Below are 17,282 nucleotides of genomic sequence, written 5' to 3'. Positions count from 1 at the left end.
TAGCCGTTAAACTTGTGCTTTATTTGTTGCACAACAAAGAGCGTCTTGTAAATTTGTGGAGTCAATTACACTCCCCTTAAATCAATAATTGAAATCACTGTTTAGCGGTGATTAAATACAAGACAGTATAATATTAACGAGGAAGAAGGTATTGTTGTTAGGTATTAAATAAGATGTTATTGCATCTCTGGAATAGAGATACATCGACACTTTATTTGCTTGGTACTTTTAATGCATTAATGTATTTTAATGTATCTGATTTTCAGAAAAAAAATTGTGTTTTGATTTGGTAGGCTACGTAACGTTTAGAAAAAAAACATTTTCAAGTTTTGGTCATCAAAATGAAAATGAAGGTAATATACAAAATGAAGCATTATGCTGTTGTTGAGTTACGTAACGGGCACGTTGGGTTGCAACTTGCTATAATGGTTTGATGCATTGCAGGCTTATGTAACTTTTCTGTTACAACAGTTGACAAATTTTCCCTCTACCGAAGAAAAATTATGGAAGGCTAATTTCAACAGTAAAACAGCAAATAGCATCTTTGATGTAAACTCAAACTGATAAATATTTGCTATTCATTTACCCAACTGGAAAAAGGGCCGTTTTAACATCAGTATAACGTCTGTCTAGGCATTAAAACAGCGCATAGTATGTTGACTTTAGCTTGTAATGCCAGTGGCGGATCCAGGGGAGGATTAGAGCAATCGCCTCCTTATAACACGAGAAAGTAACTTTTTTCACGGTATATTTGCAAGGTCTGGTTAATGTAGACCTACTTTTCATTGTGTTTCGTTATATCGCTCACCGTCTCCTAATGCGGCTTGCTGGGTCCAACCCTGTGTAGCGCTAAAACCTTGAAACACGCAACTGCCGCTATTCAGGAAACAAATATTTGGAAAACTTGAAAAGATATTCGGTAAACTTCACTCTGCCATCGGAAAACTGCACTCTGCCAACCTCGGTAACCGGCCCTATGTCAAGAGTCTCTACAAGTGTGCAAAACTACCAGGAATAACCTATCAAGGCTTTGTTAGTCCGAGGATAAAAATTCAAAACCAACCATTTCATTTTTGCATTGAACTCGCTGTTGGGGAAAGGAAGCATTCTATTTACGCGATTTAGCAAAAACTTTACGTTTTGTCAGTTGCAAAAATCGAATTACTCTGCGCATGGTATTTTCGCTTCTTCGTAAGCAGGTTGGGCACGAATGTATTCTTGCGGGGGAAATCACTATTCGTGCCGTGGCTCTGTTAACGTGAAAAAAATTTTTTTTCCAGCACGAAATACATCTGAAAACAGCAATGGTGGCAATTCTTGTTAATTTTTGCGGTGTTTTTTGTCAGAAATCGTGCTGCTTTTCTTCATCTGGGTGCGTGTTTGAATTGTGTCAATTTCTGCATGTATCATATTTAAACTACCGTTGGTCGAAATTTGTAAGATCCTTTTACCCAAACCTAGTTATAAAAAGTTCTTTTTTTTCTTTGCAATATCAAAGTTAAGGATTTTTATTTGTTGCTTGGCAACAACAACAACAACAAACCCAAAAAATTGGAGAATGTACTTTCTCATTTGACTTGAAACTTAAATACCCAGCCTCTCCCTGATGTTTAAATCAGGCTTTTTGTGGGAGGGTATTGTCTAAAATGGCTTGTTTCCTGGAAAAGCTTTAAAAATTAAATACTTAACATTTGAAACCCAAAACAAAACACAGTTTAAATTATTTCTACACAGTTTGAGCAAAAAAGTTAAGGTACTTTCAAAGAACACGCCTAAAAGATAGCAAAAAATGTAAACATGCCTTGACCTGTCAGTTTTGTTAAAAACCGAGTTACATCTAGCTAAAAGTATCAATGCACCCCGTGATGTAGCTACCATCCTTAAAGTCATTTAAAAATATTGAGACTTAAGTAGCCTGGTCTCTGCGCCTTAATGTTTCATGCTTTAATTTAATCGAAAAACGATGCCAGATTAGCAAAGAGTGTTGTTGCAGTTTAAAATGACTCTGCATTGTTGCTTTCAACAGGAAAAGATATCAAAGAAACGAAGCGTGGGATCCGCTAACGACCGTCCCAGCTCTTATCCGGATGCTGCAAGATCGGTTGGATCAACTACTTCTTCATCCACCGAGTTCTCGATTCCTCCTCTCTCGGCTGGACCGGGAGACTCACCAAGCATAGCTCTACACAAGCCAGGGTGTGTTTAATTGTCACATTACAACTCACAACGAATGTACTTATACAGAATCTTTTTTTTTTGTAACTGCACACAGAATTACTTTTGTGCTCTTTTTTATTCTGGGTTCATTTTGTATTTGCGCTTTTGTGAAAGCGCAAATACACCAACTCAAAGCAGTGTAACGTCAGGTTCAAATTACTATGAAATTTATTGGCTTATATTTGTAAGTAATCTAAATGCTGCACTCTTACTGCTGTAACGCTGGCTTGCAAAAAACTTTTGCTAAAAGTTAAACTATGCTTTAAAACAGAAGAGAAGGTGGACTCAGCTCCATCATCTCTCAGCTACATAGCAAGAAAGCGATCTCCGGAAGTGATATCACGGTCGGAAGTGGGGAGGAATCTCTGAACTTAAGTGTGCGTGCGCCTTCCGGTGCGTCAACTGGAGCCATGAATGGAAGAAAGAGACCCAGAGAAACCGGACTGAAGCACTTTGGAGTAAGTGAATAAGACAAATTGTTTTGTCGGTATTGTTTATTGCTTTGTTGTGACTGTTTATTGCATGATGAGCTGTTCTATTGTTAAGGTGGAGCTATTTTGTTTGTAAATTGTACGATAGCCATACGCAATGTCGGTAAATTCAAAGAAGCTTTTTTTGGGCGTTTGAAGATTATATTTATGTGTCAGCCGCGTCATGCTCGAAAGAGGATATACTGTGCATTGTGCAAGCAATACGTCCATCCTGTTTCGCCACCTCTATGAATGCCTGAACGTTATTTAAATAATCTGAAGCGCTTTACAAAAAAATAGCCATTCCATTTGCTTCAAAGCATCGCTTGGAGACGTTGATACAACTATTGTTATTGGTGTTTATCGGCAAAGCGGCATGTGTCGTTTGGCAGAGTCATATCTCACTCATCAGGAAATGGCCAAGCAGTTTTGACACATAGGTGTTTATAGATGGTCAGTTGTACCAGTAAGACCATTGTGGGCGTGCGGCCCACTTGCTTATCCAATCGGATATGGGCACAGCAGTGACAAGGCAGGATAAAAAATTTTGTCTTTTGTTAAGTTGCTTCTGAAAAAGAACTGCTGCAAGTTTATTAAGTCGAGTAATATTTGAACAAAATTCAGATGCAGATACATTTTTGGTCTAGGAAACTTGCAGTCAGCTAATGCAATGTAAGGATGCGTTTAGAATAGGTTGTTCTTGAAAATTATTGTTGAAAGCTTTACAGCAGTTTTCTAAGGAAATGTTGAAACGGTTCGCCTTCTATTCTACGTTCTTTCGCAGATAGTTGAAAATTTTTTGATCAAAATGAACTTATTGCAGAGTATCCGGGAAGAAGGCTCTCATCTACCGTTGAAACGTAGACATTCGAACGAAGGTAAATCGTTTGTAGTGTTTCTTTAGCTTCAGCTGTTGGTGATAAAAAAAAAATGTGTCCAGAAAATTATGTGCATGTCTGTTGGAAAGATTTAGCCTACCGGTAATTGAAAAAAGCATTGGGCAATATCGGGTCTGCATAATTTTTGTGAATCTAAAAGTTGTGGTTGTACAGGTGGTTGAAACTTGAAACTACTTATAAAAATGTGTGCCTGCATTAATGCATACAAACGGCCCATTGTTTATAGTCTCTCCAATGAACTGATCAACGACTCATTGTACCGTACCTTTAAGTTCAATTGTTCGAGAGTAGGAAATCGTTGTTTTCTTCCTTTTTCTCTTTTTTCTTTTCTCTTTTTTATAATGAAACTTCCAAGCTTTAGCTTCTGATCTTACCTTGTTTGACGACAATGCTCCACAGAAACCCAAGAACCGTTTCCGGTACCAGGCGGAAGACCGAGTTCGCGTCAACACAGAGACGCCAAAAACAGTCCTGAGCCTTTGTCACCAGGTAAAGGTGGGTTTGTGCCAAATAGGCGATTTATTTCTTGCACGATTTTACAAGTTCGCCACTTAAAGGCATTGGTGTGCTCTCAGTTTGAAACAAACTTGTTTTCTATTGTGAAAGTCGTTAAAATAACTTGAAATTTATTCTTTTTAAAAAGTGTGATGTTTAAACTTCTTTTTCTTTTTCTAAATTATCTTTTCTTGAGTGTTTCTTGCTGTACACTATAAACCTCATGTAGATTGAGGAAGTTTAAAACGTTTAATGCTGATATCACATCATACACCTGTAAATTGATAACGAAATCTTGCAGACAACCAAGACAAAGAAAGGCAATACTCGAGTTCTTCTTCTAAAGGGTAAGCTGTAGGCTTTAAAAAATATAGTGTGCAAGTTTTACTTTTGCAGCTTTTCGGTAATTCAGAATCGCAAGCTTGAATTTAAAATGAAAAGTTTGCTTGAAGACTTTTCCATTTTTTATTTCAGAAACAAAAAAAGCACTTCTGAAGATTACAACGGAGTGTGTGATTTAAGTCGGAACGGCCGCAGTTATAGTAACCAGATTTCCTCCGGACGTAAAGATCACTCCAGCATCCCACCTCCGTCCTCCAATAATCAATATTCAGAATATCCACGTGGTTATCGCCCCAACATCCCATACAATGACTACGAGCTCATAGATGCTATGAAGAGAGCTTTTTCTAACGTGTATCCTAGGGGAAGTCAAACTTCTCCTCCATATCCCCAGAGACCAGCTTCATCTTCATCACCCCATCCCAACCGTGGAGGACTCACCAATCTAGATTCAACACCACGACGCTACGACAGAAGTTCTCCACAATTCCATAAAGAACAACCGATGGTAGAGCTTACCTCTTCTTACAGGAAAACGAGCAACAACCAATGCTACGACCAATACGACTGTAACCAACACAGGTTTTCCTACAGCTCGCATAATGTGTAAGTAATGTGGTGTGCTTGACTTTGAAAGGCTAAGTTAAGGCTTTAGAACAATTAGAACATGTCACAAAACTTTAAAAGCGGTCACCCAAAGTAATTGTTCCCTATGAGTGTCACGAGCTTAGTAACCTGATGTAATATATCGTAGCTAAAATATCGTAGTAATTTCTTTCCCTGAATGTTGACTAGTTGCGATAGGCTATGCAAATAAATACAATTTTTTGATGCAGTTAATGATCAAATTACCAAAATGGCAAGGAACGTATTCATTTTGATGTATACTTTTGTCGATATTACCATTCTGCTGTTGCCCCAACAACAGGTTATCGAAACCGAATAGTCTTCTACATTTGATATACTTGTATATAAAAAAGTGGTTGATCGAAAGTTGTGATCACTGAACGATGCAAAGTCTTACCTATGTGTGTTTTTTTACTTTCAGTGGCCCACCAAAAGCACCCATAACCGTTCTGCATCATCATTCAAACCGGTATGAAAATCCATTGCTTCCGAATTCACGTCAAGCATCTTCCAACTCTTCCCACACTCACCATTACTATCCGATGCCTCCACCTTTGTCGCACGGCTACAACAACGACAGGCGAACCCTTTCAAAAGGCTCAAGACGTGGTCCATCTTGCGTTGTTCCGCCTCGGTTTGATAGACGGAGCCGCCCAATGAAGACCACGACCCGGAGGTCAACCCCCAATGAAAGCCAGCGACAGTTTCTCAGCGACGGGGGCCACGGTCGCAATCAACCGATGTTGGATTTGCACAATCACGCAATCCCAATGGTTTCGCTGACCTATCGCAACAAGAAAGATGCGATGAAATCTGACGAAAAACCCTCAAGCAAAAGCAGTGACCTTCAACAGTGAGTCACACCAAAGAGTATGTCCTGACTAACCAGTAACTTAGTATTTTTGTTCAGCATAAAAAAAAATTACAAATTCAAATAAATGTTAATGTTTTATCATCAGATTGTTAAATACGTCGGTGCCTTGCGGAAAGCTCTTGCAATGGTTTCCCAAATCAATAGCAGATGCAGGAGGGGGCGATTGAGGCCATCTCTCCTCCCCCCTCCCTAAAACACAGAAAAGTAACATTATTCACTGTGTATAGTATTTGCAAAATCGGATTAATGTAGATCTAAAACATTACTGTGTTTTGTTGACATCGTCCCTCCTAAGGCTGCTTGTGGAATCCGCTCCTGTCTCAACTGTATCAAAGACCTGTTTTAAAATATAAGTGAAAGCTATGTTGGTAAATTCAAATATGCAACTTTTACTGAAGAAGCTCTCACTTCCGTTCATCAAACTTTTTTGCCATTACAGTAGCGGAACCGGAACTTTAGACTCACGTTCGCTTTTGTCTAACAACGAGTCAAGCAAGTTGAAGACTTCACGCATGGCTGCCTCGGATGACGAAATAAGTCGCAAAGGAGACACCATGCGCCAATTAAGTTCAAGTGCACCACCTCCTCCATTTTCAAATGAAAGCATTGAGAAGTAAGTTATAGAAACCTTATCAACTGAGATATTCAATCATTTTTATGATATTTTAAGCTTAGCGGCCACCTTCAGAGCTGTAGAGCTTTAAGGCTTCATCTACCTGTTTCGCGTTGGGGAATTGGGGTACATTGGACGCCGTTATATCTGGGCTTTACTTTTAGACTAACCTAGCAGTTGTGACCCTTTCAGAAGCTTTGAAGATAGACAGAAGCTTCCGTTTTTAACTCATTGGAGTTTAATTTAAAAAATTCTACTCTAAACTTAAAATAAGCAAATCAATCTTAATTTTAATTCTTTTACCAAATCTAAGTCATAAGTAGAGTAGACAACCGGAAACAGTCATTGCCGTCAGCTGCAGCGTGGGTCAGGTGTACGTCGGAAGGCGTACACTGATGCATAGCGCTCAAGTCCGCTTTCCAGCAATGCAGGATAAAGATAAACAAACAAACAAACAAACAAACATACTTTCGTTTAAGTTTTGCCACTTGCAACCATGTGCCTTCGATATTGAGAATTTACCAACTCTAGCGCCATGCTTTATAAACTTATTTGTGTTCTCCAATAGCATTAAAGCAGCTGTGAAATTTTTCGTATTTTTAGTGGATTTCATGGTTTGGACCAAGAAAACCATGCAACGAACAGGCAGAAAACCAAAGACAGCAGAGACGACGTTTTCCAATCCAATCGGCCTCGAGCTAAATCCGCATCTCCGAACGCTACTCGTGCTCGTCCTTACTTCAATAGAGCAAGCACACAAAGGTCTTCATCTTCCGTGGACGCACTCCGTCCCGACTCCAGCCCATCTTACATTCAAGATTCCCTTTTCGACACGTTGGGGACCGCTCAGCAGCAATACGACATGCTCAAGTGGCAGGAAGTGACGTCGGCCATCGACGAGATGGGAGAATGGTCGATTGATGACGTGAGCGAGTTTTTGATCACAATTGGCTGTGGACAATATAAAGAGGTGAGACTCTAACATTCACGCCTGCATTTTATCAGTAACAGCCTTTTTATGAACAGCAATTAGCATTGTAATATTTTGCACTAAAGATACGTTGTTATCCGTTGACAGTTCATTTATAATCCCGAGCTTCAATTATTGAGTTTTTTAACACAACACTGTTATTTTTTATGTTAAAGATCTTTCGAGATAACTGCATTGATGGAGATGCTCTTCCTCTTCTTATGGAACACCACCTAGTGGACAAGATGGGTTTGAAGCTAGGACATGCTCTTAAAGTGATTGCTCGCATCCATCGTCGTCTTGGAAACCACTGTGCTCTTGTTTCCGATCGTTTTTGCATGACCCGCATCCCACAAGTCTCCAGCAATATCTTCCGAAAGCTGATGAGCTCTTCTGAGACATCTGATTTGACTCCTCCTGAAACAAGACTGCAAAATGGAAATGCGCATCTGGAAAAAGACGGATCAGAAGATGCAAGGGAAGAGTGAAGAGAGATTTCAATAAAGAATGCATCATTAAATTTAGAAAAGTCTTCTTTAAAGTTCTGTTTTGCACCTCATGCGGATTGTAAAAAAAACTTCAACGAAAAAACTGCTCTTTTTTAAAATTGTATCGACGTAAAAACATCAAATCTAAAACTCAAGTGCAACATAAACATAAACGCGATGCTGTAGACAGGACGACGGTTTGTCAAAACAGATTTTGTAAACCCGGTAGTGAAAGCCATAGTTTTAGCTCTTCTTCGACGCAAAACCTGTCTAGTCAAATTTGCACGTTGGCTCCTCAGCGGATACTTAACCTGCACCTTCTCGACAAAAAAATGGATCGCGAAATTTAAAGAAACCACTTCTATCAAAAACGTGACGGAGACACCGATTTAATCTTTTGGGCAATAAAAATTTTCATGATCAGTGACTCAGTATGATTTATGCTTTTAACGCAAACTCACCCAGTCGACACTAAAAAACACGTTTTGTCAATTACGGTCGAAGTAGGAATCGAGAATGGCTTCTTTATCTTAGTAAGGGATGGAACGATGCAACTAAACAAAAATTTCTCTCTTTACGTTCCGAGCGTACTTTGACCAATCACGATTTAAATTTAAAATTTTGTTTTTCGTTCTTTGAAATTGCGTCACTTTCACTTAGAAATGCAATAATGTTAAATGTTGAACACTTGCTTTTTGAAAACAAATATGTTATGCTTTCATTCTCTCTTCGTTGGTTTTGTTCTGAAAATCTTATGTCGTGCATTATTCAACCTCGTATTGATCACTTGTACATGAAAAAGACGTAAAAAAACGTTTTTTTTTTTATCACACAGCCAGGGTAAGTGATCGTATGGAGGAGAGTGAGATCGAATCTTGTTGTTATATGAATTCAACATTGCAAGCCGTTGAATTGTCGCTGAAGGGACAAACAACATTTTGTTCATAAATATCGCTATGATTTAGTTTGCTCTTTTTTTGTATTTATCTTTAAATAGTTTTGTTTCTCGCTTATTTTTTTTTTTGTTTAATTCGTTCCCAGTCAGCAAAGATGCTGTTTTCACATCATTTCAAACATGCTGAAGCTGCAATGTTTCGGACTGGGTTCTTGTCCTATCTCAGTCTTCTGTTCCGCACGCATGTTTGTCTTTCTTTATTCTTACGGTTTGGTTTGCCCGCACTGTGTGTTCTGATGCTATTGATAACTATCATCGGCTTTCTCAACCTACCGGTTAAAAAACTGAGAAAAAAAGATCTACGATGAAAAGTCACTATTTTCCGGATGCAAAAATACGGCTTGGTTTGCGCAGACGTTTTCTGCTCATAGCTTGAAAGCAACGTCTCACAGTTCACTTTTGTTATCGAATGGCGTTCATCGCCGTGTATTGTCCAGCTAACAAAATATCCGTTCTTTTTGCAGTTTCCTGAGACGTTGAATATTGTAAAAAGAATGGATTTTTTATTTGGGCAAATTTTTTTGATCTATTTGACGTTTATACAACATCATTTTTACGATATATAACAGAATCAATCAAAAGTATAAACCCAGTGTATCAGTGACGAACAATTGTTATTGCGTTATTTCAACATCAGCAAGCTTTAAAAGCAACGTAAAGTCATGAGTAGTGTTACTACTGGAAAACTTTTTGTCTGTGAAAATTGTCGGTCAAAATGAAATATACGTTGCTGTGTTCCAGCTGAACATATTTTCAGCTTTGTTTTGTTTCCAAGGCCTGTTCCTATTTCAATAGACTCAATATCGACTTTATTACGATGCTATACTTCAGCAAATGATTTGAGCTATGTGGCAAGGCCTACCTGCGAGTGGTAATGCAAAAAAAGATGCGTTTTCTGAAGACTAATAAAAGTAAAATTCATCATATAATCGCACCCATAGGCAATTACGCGTCTGTATTCCATGTTCGAATGTTTGATTTTTGTTGTAGAGAATGACGCTTTTTACACTTTTTCTTTACTTTCCTTTACGAACGCTAGTTTATTTAATTCTTATCCTTCCGTTTATTTTTATTTCAGTTGTTTTCGCTCAACCAAGTCAAGGCGCTTCAGAGGGGGTGTCCCGTTTTTCTTGGTGTTGGTTTTAGTGAAATTTCATTGATTTTGTTCAAAACTACAGTATGCAGTGATGTTCATTCATTATATCCTGATTGTTACAGCAACTAAGTTCTGCCCTTTTTACGTTGATTCTATGTCTGCAGACATTCAATCAAGGTAAAAAGTTAGATTTTTCTAAAAGCAGGTTGCATGACCAGTTGTCTAAGTTCACCTTTGCATGCAACTACCGTATATCACAGTGCAATAGCTACTTTTGTCGTCGCTAAAACTGTGTTCACGGTTGTTGCGGGTAATGATATTTTTATAACTACTAAAATCTCTCTGTTTCTTGTTTTTTTTACTATTGTCCATGACAATGTTGTACAATGCTAACAATTTGAATTTGTGTCTTGTATGAATAAGCTTGATGCAAGCTTTGTGGCGGCTCAGTGTTCTTTCTGTGAAAAGTCAAAAGATCACCAGCAAGGTGTTTGTACCAGCTTCTGAAAGTGGACAGAAATTCATAAACTCATTATCATTGTCGTGGCGACTATATGAACGTTTTCACCAGCCTCAATTAACGAATTTACACAATCGCTCAGTATTTTGTTCGTGTTGATTAAAACAAACTTGTATTCTGTTAATAAACTTAAAAGAAAACTCCCCTAAGGACTTTGATCTTTTTGATTTGGACAATTTGATTAAATCTAGGATTTATTACCATATTTCACAAACAATTTTGTTACACTTGACTCTGACTCTACGTTGCACAGTAGCATATTTATTATCTGAGATAGCGACTCCTGCTCTTCCAATTAACCCCATCTTGCCTTTCTAGTTGTAAATCAGTCCTCTTTCACAGTGGTTTAACGTCTAGTCTGTTCAGACACTGAATCAATATAGAAAAGGATTTATTTTCTGGCTAAGTCATCGAAACGAAACTATCCCCAAGGTTCTGCTGTTCAAACAGATCAAAATAAGGTAATACACAAGAACAACTTGTGGCATTATCACTGGTTTCTCATTCAGGAGAAGCAAATCTATTGCAGGAGGGTCACTAGCAAAGGACTTTACCAGAGGAGCTAGGTTATCATAAAGAAACATAAGCTACTGTCTGATTTACATGTAGCTTACTATTCAACACTTCATTTCAATCACTGCACTGCTGATTTGCCAACCGACCTGAGGAACTTGTGTCTACTTAATCCGTGCACATCCAATTAAAGTCCTATTTGCCGCCTTATCACTATGTTAGGCCATGATTTGACAATATAGTGTTCACTGTTCAGACTCATTCATCTAACTCAGAGGTGACGAACCTGCGGCCCGCGGGCCGCATGCGGCCCGTCAAAGAATTTTGTGCGGCCCGCAAAACAATTTGACAATCGCTCATGCATTAAAGACAAAAGACATCTCAAAGCTGTTTTATGCCTTCACTGGTACACCTTTTCTTTGCTATTTTCTTGCCCTAAAGTCTAGTGGTTGCCAACCGGGGGAGAATTCCCCACTAGGGGGGAATTTTTCAATTTTTAGGGGGAATTTGGTTTTAGGATTGTAAACCTTTTAAGCCTAGTAAGTTGGCCTAGATTAGAGCGTTAAAGAGGAAATTATTATTAGATTAACCCCCGATTATTTAAGCAACTGTGCACTGACAATCTGACAGGGATGCAATCCATCAAGTTTAGGCCTACTTCTGTTTCATGCAAATACTAGAGGCTTTTAAGAGGAAACGTAACCAAACGAGTGTTTGAGCTCATAGACGAGCTTAAATTATTTTTTAACTTTTAAATACAATTGGAATTTGTTTCATTGCTAAATGATGACAGATGGATTAGATTCTTTGCTTATTTGGTTGATATGTTTGGTCCATTGAATAAAATAAATCTGAAAATGCAAGGGAAAAACACCAATAGCCTATACGGTATATATTCAATTGCCATCTCTGTTTAAAGCAGATTGCTCATCAACATGGGTTATCTGTATCCATGAGCCATTGACATATTGATACCATGGGAATTTACAAACTGTAGGCTACTGCTTCCATGATGGCTCAAGGAAGGTTGGAAGAGAGTGATTGATTTATGTCATCGTCATTAGGAGATTGTCTTAAGGTACGGTACTAGAAGGCTCTGCTGTCTTGGTCGCGAGGGGATTACGTTTTGTCTGGCCTCTACATTTCGACCAGCCTGGTTTGGGTGGCCCTTCCAGGAGTAGATACCAGTACCGTTCAGCACTTGAAGATGCTTTGGAAGCTTTCACTAGCAAGCTTGATAATAATTGAAAGAGAAATGTTACAATGAACAATTGAACATGTTCCCATGTTTAAAGAATTATCATTGGTGCTGGTTGTTGATGGCAAAGAACAAGTTCTTCCAGAGTTGAAAAAAGAATTGATTTTGCAATATCTCACAGCATTAGAATTAGAACTGGAATTCATTCGATATTTTCCTAAACTTTATGACGATGAGCTTGATTTAATACAAAATTCATTCACATTGTTGATGAAAAAACTTCTCGATAAATTGCAGGATGACATTTTAGAACTCAAAACGGATTCTTGCGCAAGAGACTTAATCAGAAAGATATCAATCACTGGATTTTGGCCATTGATGTGTAATTCCTATCCCAAAGTGGCAGAGAAAGCTACTCGAAGTATCCTTCCGTTTGCTTCCACTTATTTATGTGAATCAGGTTTTTCAACTCTTGCAAATGAAAACAAAACAGAGAAACAGATTAGACGTGGAGACTGATATTCGTTGTGCTTATTCCAATACTCTTTCACGACATTCATGAGTTGTCGAAACAAAAAAATCACAAGATTCAAACAGACTGTTAAATGCATTAACTCTTAGAATTTTGAATGCCTATTCTTTGAATAAAATACTTTTCAGCTACGCTCTTCTTTAATTACATTATTTTAGTTTGAAAAGGAATATTACCAGCTAAAAAGCTTATTACTAGTGCAAGTTTAGTTTATCTTCCAAAATTTAGATTAAAATATTAATGTAATCGAGTTTTTAACAAACTAAATTTATAGGGGGGGGGGGAGTTTAGATTTGAATATCGACTAAAAGGGTCCACCGGATAAAAAAGGTTGGCAACCACTGCCCTAAACACTAACTTTCAGGGTTTAAAGTTAGAAAATAGGAAAGCTATAAGGTAAAGGTGTGAAAACACTATTCACCTATTTTGGTCGATTCCAATCTATGAAGTCATGGAATTTTGACGATTAAAAAGTTGTGTGGCCCGATAACTCATGTGTAATTGACAAAGTGGCCCGCGACAGCAAAAAGGTTCGTCACCCCTGATGTAACTGGTTAGTAGCCTAAGTGATGCTTTCGATTTGTGAGTAATTTAAGTAGAGACTTGTAAGCCAGCTTTGCGGTAGCGCTACAGTGTGAAAAATAACGCATTGACACTGTTTTAGATACAAATTCCCAAATGAATAGTGAATAAAATCTTTTAACTACAGTTAGAGTGCATTGCAGTAACCTACACCTGAGCTAGCCTTTGCGCTGGCCATTTCAATTGCGACTTCCACGCTTATCAGAGCATGATGGAAAAGGTAATATCACAATTTTTGTGTGCAATATCATGTGCAGCTACAGTATCAAGCGGTTGTAGACTGTAGAGCCTGCTGCACATTCCGAGTGTGACTCTCTATCGTTTCCAATAGCTTTTAAGCAGCTGGATGCGAAGAAGTTTGCGTTTCGGAAAAATATTGTTCAAATTTACGTTTCACACTCAAGCCGCAAATCATGGACAAGTAAGCTATCACCAAAACCTCACTTGTCGTTTAGCACACGTTTCTCGTCAGCTCCTGTTTGAACGAATACCACCGCTGATCAGCTTGTGGAGAACGTGGTCTATGAGACAAAGTATCGCAAAAGATCTCATCGTGTAAGTGTCCATGGTGTAACCAAACAAATGTTTGACTTGTGGCAAGTAAAAACATCGCAATGCCAAGTAATTTCTAAAGACTTCACTGCAAAGAAGCTTACCACCTTGACCAAGTGAAACCGCACAAGTTATCATAATCGGATGTCTGCCAAGAGCTTGGACTCTATTCTGCCTCTAACCTGTTTAATTGGTTGCACAGATCTATTTCTTCATGCTTGCGTCACTTTAAAGACTTAAATACATAAAGAGTTTCAGTGGTTACTGTCTCCGTCTTATGAGCCACCAAAAAGCTATCGTTTGATATTCGTCATCCGCCGCTCCTTCAAAATCCTCAATCAGCTTACCTACGCTGGTTCCGACCGACCAACAGTTTCTCCTGGATGAACAAGTTAGATTTAGGCATAGGGAAATTCACTGTCGATCAAGTTATATTCTTGATATAACAGAGATCGAATTGTGATTGAGGCTAAGGTGAATGCCGGGCTGTCTTCATAGATTTAACTGTCTACGATGCCGTACACTTCGGTGTTGCTGCAAGCTGCTTTGCCTGCTTACAAACAAGCAATCGATATAACTGATCATAAATATATCAGTAAAAAAACTTCACCTTAATTACTGGTAAGTCACGGCAAAGCTGACTGAGACCTGAAAATGGCGTCCATACCCTGGCGCTATTAAAACACATCTACAGTGAACATGCGACTTGCCAAACACAGTCTCAACAAATATGCTTAATCGTATGATCTTGCAATTCTTCTTTGTGTAACGTCAAGTAATCTAGGAGACACCCACATATTATAATAAGGCATTTAACTTACGTGGCGTTACAAAGGGGTGGGGTGTTTGGTTTCACAACCCTCCTTCTGGCCAAGCTCCCGTGAAGACGTTTGATAGAAACTGTAGTTTTTGCCTCGTGGATTTTGCATATTCGATGCCTTTTATTTTTCTTATTAGGTTAGACTACATTGTAGTTCGGAGAAATAATTTTCTGTTTTGAGAAAGTTTAATTTAGTGAAAAAACTTGTACTGTTTAAAAATAATTCCACTTTTATTATTGTAAGATGTTTTGCGTAGATAAAAGATCTTACAAACCAATTACTTTGCCCATTTTGTCACAACAAAATGTAGCCTATTTGTACTTTGGCGTAAACATTGATTACATCAGTTAACTGACATGAGTTAAAATCGTTTTTTGATTCTTTTATTTTTTTATCAGCTTTTCTGCGTTCAAAAAGTGCATAAAAAATGGCTACCGCTACTTTTAAAATCCGCCATGTTTCAGTTATACATTTCTTTTGTTACAATATGTAGTTAAAATTTCAGCTGTAGTGGGTGTGTTCCCAGAAATAGGCTATTCTGTTTCTTCCGCACACACACAGGTAACTCCATGGTTTTTTTCTTCGTTTAAACCTTTCTTCACAGATGAAAATTCATGCATGAACTATCCAAAAGACGACAGCGAACATGTTTGCAAGATCCCAGATAGCAAATCAGCCGTTTTTTAAATTGAATCAACGTCTGCCGACGTTGTTTCAGTGTAAAAAAACAAATGATTTGCTGTCTCAGGAGTGACAATGCAATCAACTTAAAAACTTGAAAACCAACCAAAAATAGAAATTTGTCTGAAATAGGCAATGCACTTAAAAACTACCCATATTCGAAACGAAGTGTTTTGTAACCGAAACTAAGCAAAATAGTTATATTAAGTGGAAGACGGCTCGTAGAAACGCAAGATTCTTCTCAAAAAAAGTTGATTCCAAATGCAGCAGAGCAAACTCTTGCGAAAGAAATTTTTTTTGACAAACGAAATTTTATTATTTTTAGTTTGAATGCGTGTGAGGATGAAGAAGAACGAACAATGTAAATATTACGGCGCTTTCTAAGTTTCGAGTATCGTGAGTTTTGCTTTCGTTTTGAACGTGTCATATAACGGCCGTGATTTAACAAAACAAAAGCAAAGGCACTAACTTTAACGAAATAAAACGTTTAGAAATAAATTTTTCAAATAATCCCTGTAAAACAGTTTTTATTATGTCACTATACATTTGATCTAAACCTAGATAGTTCTAACAAAAGTCTATTGTTCTATATTATGATGTACAACCCTGCATTCAGCAAATGAAATGGGTAGTTTACGATGTTGCAGCTTTCAAGTAGCATGAGCTTGAGTTTATGTGTATCCATTTTTCAGAATGCTGTCATGCATGGAAACAGAATATTACAACATCGAAGTGTTCTAATTTTGCATACTCCTGGACTTTCATATTAAAAAACTTCTTCTGAGCATCAAAATGCAATAAATCAGTGATACGCAAAGGCGCTGTCATGAGAAAATGTTGGAGATATTAAACCATTAATAAATAATTATTTCAAATTTACAGAAAGGCTTTTGATTGATTTGTTTGTGGAATTCATGAATGAATTCCACATTCTCCCAACTTCAAATCAGAGACTCTGAGAAAGTTTTAATCCATTCATTTGAGGAAGGTTTTTCAACTCACAAAGGAACAACAATGATAGAAATGTATGCTTAAAATTGAATGAAGTCATTAATATTACCAAATTCTGTGCATGTTTGGAAAGCAATCGCATCTTCAAGTGTACTTTGTTTCAGCTAATTTGCTCACTATGTTGACTTAAGATGATTTAAATAAGAAAATTGCTGGCCTAATGTCTACCAGATTGGTGTAGAGCTCACTGAAGTTACCGGAATTCTCAAGTAAAATAATTGTTCAACAGAGATAAAATTTTTGAACACGAAAACGCAAAGTGTCTTCTTGCTTTTCACAGTACTGCCTATGTATTAGCGACCACACAGTGACATAGCAAAAATACTTTTTGCAGGTCAAAAAAGCAAAATTAAGTACGCTCTATTTTTTTCTTCAAATGCTATAATAAATTTAGAAAATATTCTGGTATTTTTTGCTAAATTACATTAAAGCTCTATGCAAGGCATTTCTCGTTTTGAAACTGATAAGATTTAGTCTACTTAGATTACAGACCTCTAAAACTTATAAAAAGTGCATGTAGTCTGAAGCAGTCATTTTATGCAAGCTAAGATGAAAATTATCATTCTTATAAGCATGCTTTTCTTTCCAGACTTCTAATATTTCGCCAATGTAGTGAACGATATAGATGTGGCGTTGATCGCATCGCTTCAAGTTGATCCGACAAATATTTTGTAATGTATTGATAGCAAAATAGTAAGTTGGTGTTATCGTCTTTTAATAATTTGATTTCGACCATCTTCTAGGCTACCACACTTGACTCCTCAAAACCCAGATTATTTTTTATCTGCGACGATGTGTTGTTTGCACTGATCTTGCTGTTGGACTA

General features: G+C 37.7%; 1 protein-coding gene across 1 annotated transcript in view; it reads left to right on the top strand.

The window, feature by feature from the left end:
• Positions 1-10,706, top strand: part of LOC145769081 (uncharacterized) — a 41,663-nt gene extending 30,957 nt beyond the window's left edge. Inside the window, exons 7-16 of the mRNA XM_082580678.1 lie at positions 2,027-2,196; positions 2,489-2,675; positions 3,511-3,565; positions 3,986-4,081; positions 4,383-4,428; positions 4,556-5,029; positions 5,472-5,903; positions 6,364-6,537; positions 7,141-7,507; positions 7,684-10,706. Coding sequence (XP_082436804.1) covers positions 2,027-2,196; positions 2,489-2,675; positions 3,511-3,565; positions 3,986-4,081; positions 4,383-4,428; positions 4,556-5,029; positions 5,472-5,903; positions 6,364-6,537; positions 7,141-7,507; positions 7,684-7,995 — 2,313 coding nt within the window. The 3' untranslated portion in view covers positions 7,996-10,706. The remainder of the gene's footprint in view (positions 1-2,026; positions 2,197-2,488; positions 2,676-3,510; positions 3,566-3,985; positions 4,082-4,382; positions 4,429-4,555; positions 5,030-5,471; positions 5,904-6,363; positions 6,538-7,140; positions 7,508-7,683) is intronic.
• The last annotated feature ends 6,576 nt before the right edge of the window (positions 10,707-17,282 follow it).

The sequence above is a fragment of the Aplidium turbinatum genome, chromosome 4, assembly GCF_918807975.1.
Source record: "Aplidium turbinatum chromosome 4, kaAplTurb1.1, whole genome shotgun sequence".
Taxonomy (NCBI): domain Eukaryota; kingdom Metazoa; phylum Chordata; class Ascidiacea; order Aplousobranchia; family Polyclinidae; genus Aplidium; species Aplidium turbinatum.
Note: the sequence above shows the minus strand (reverse complement) of the source record. Positions and strands in the feature narration are given on the sequence as shown.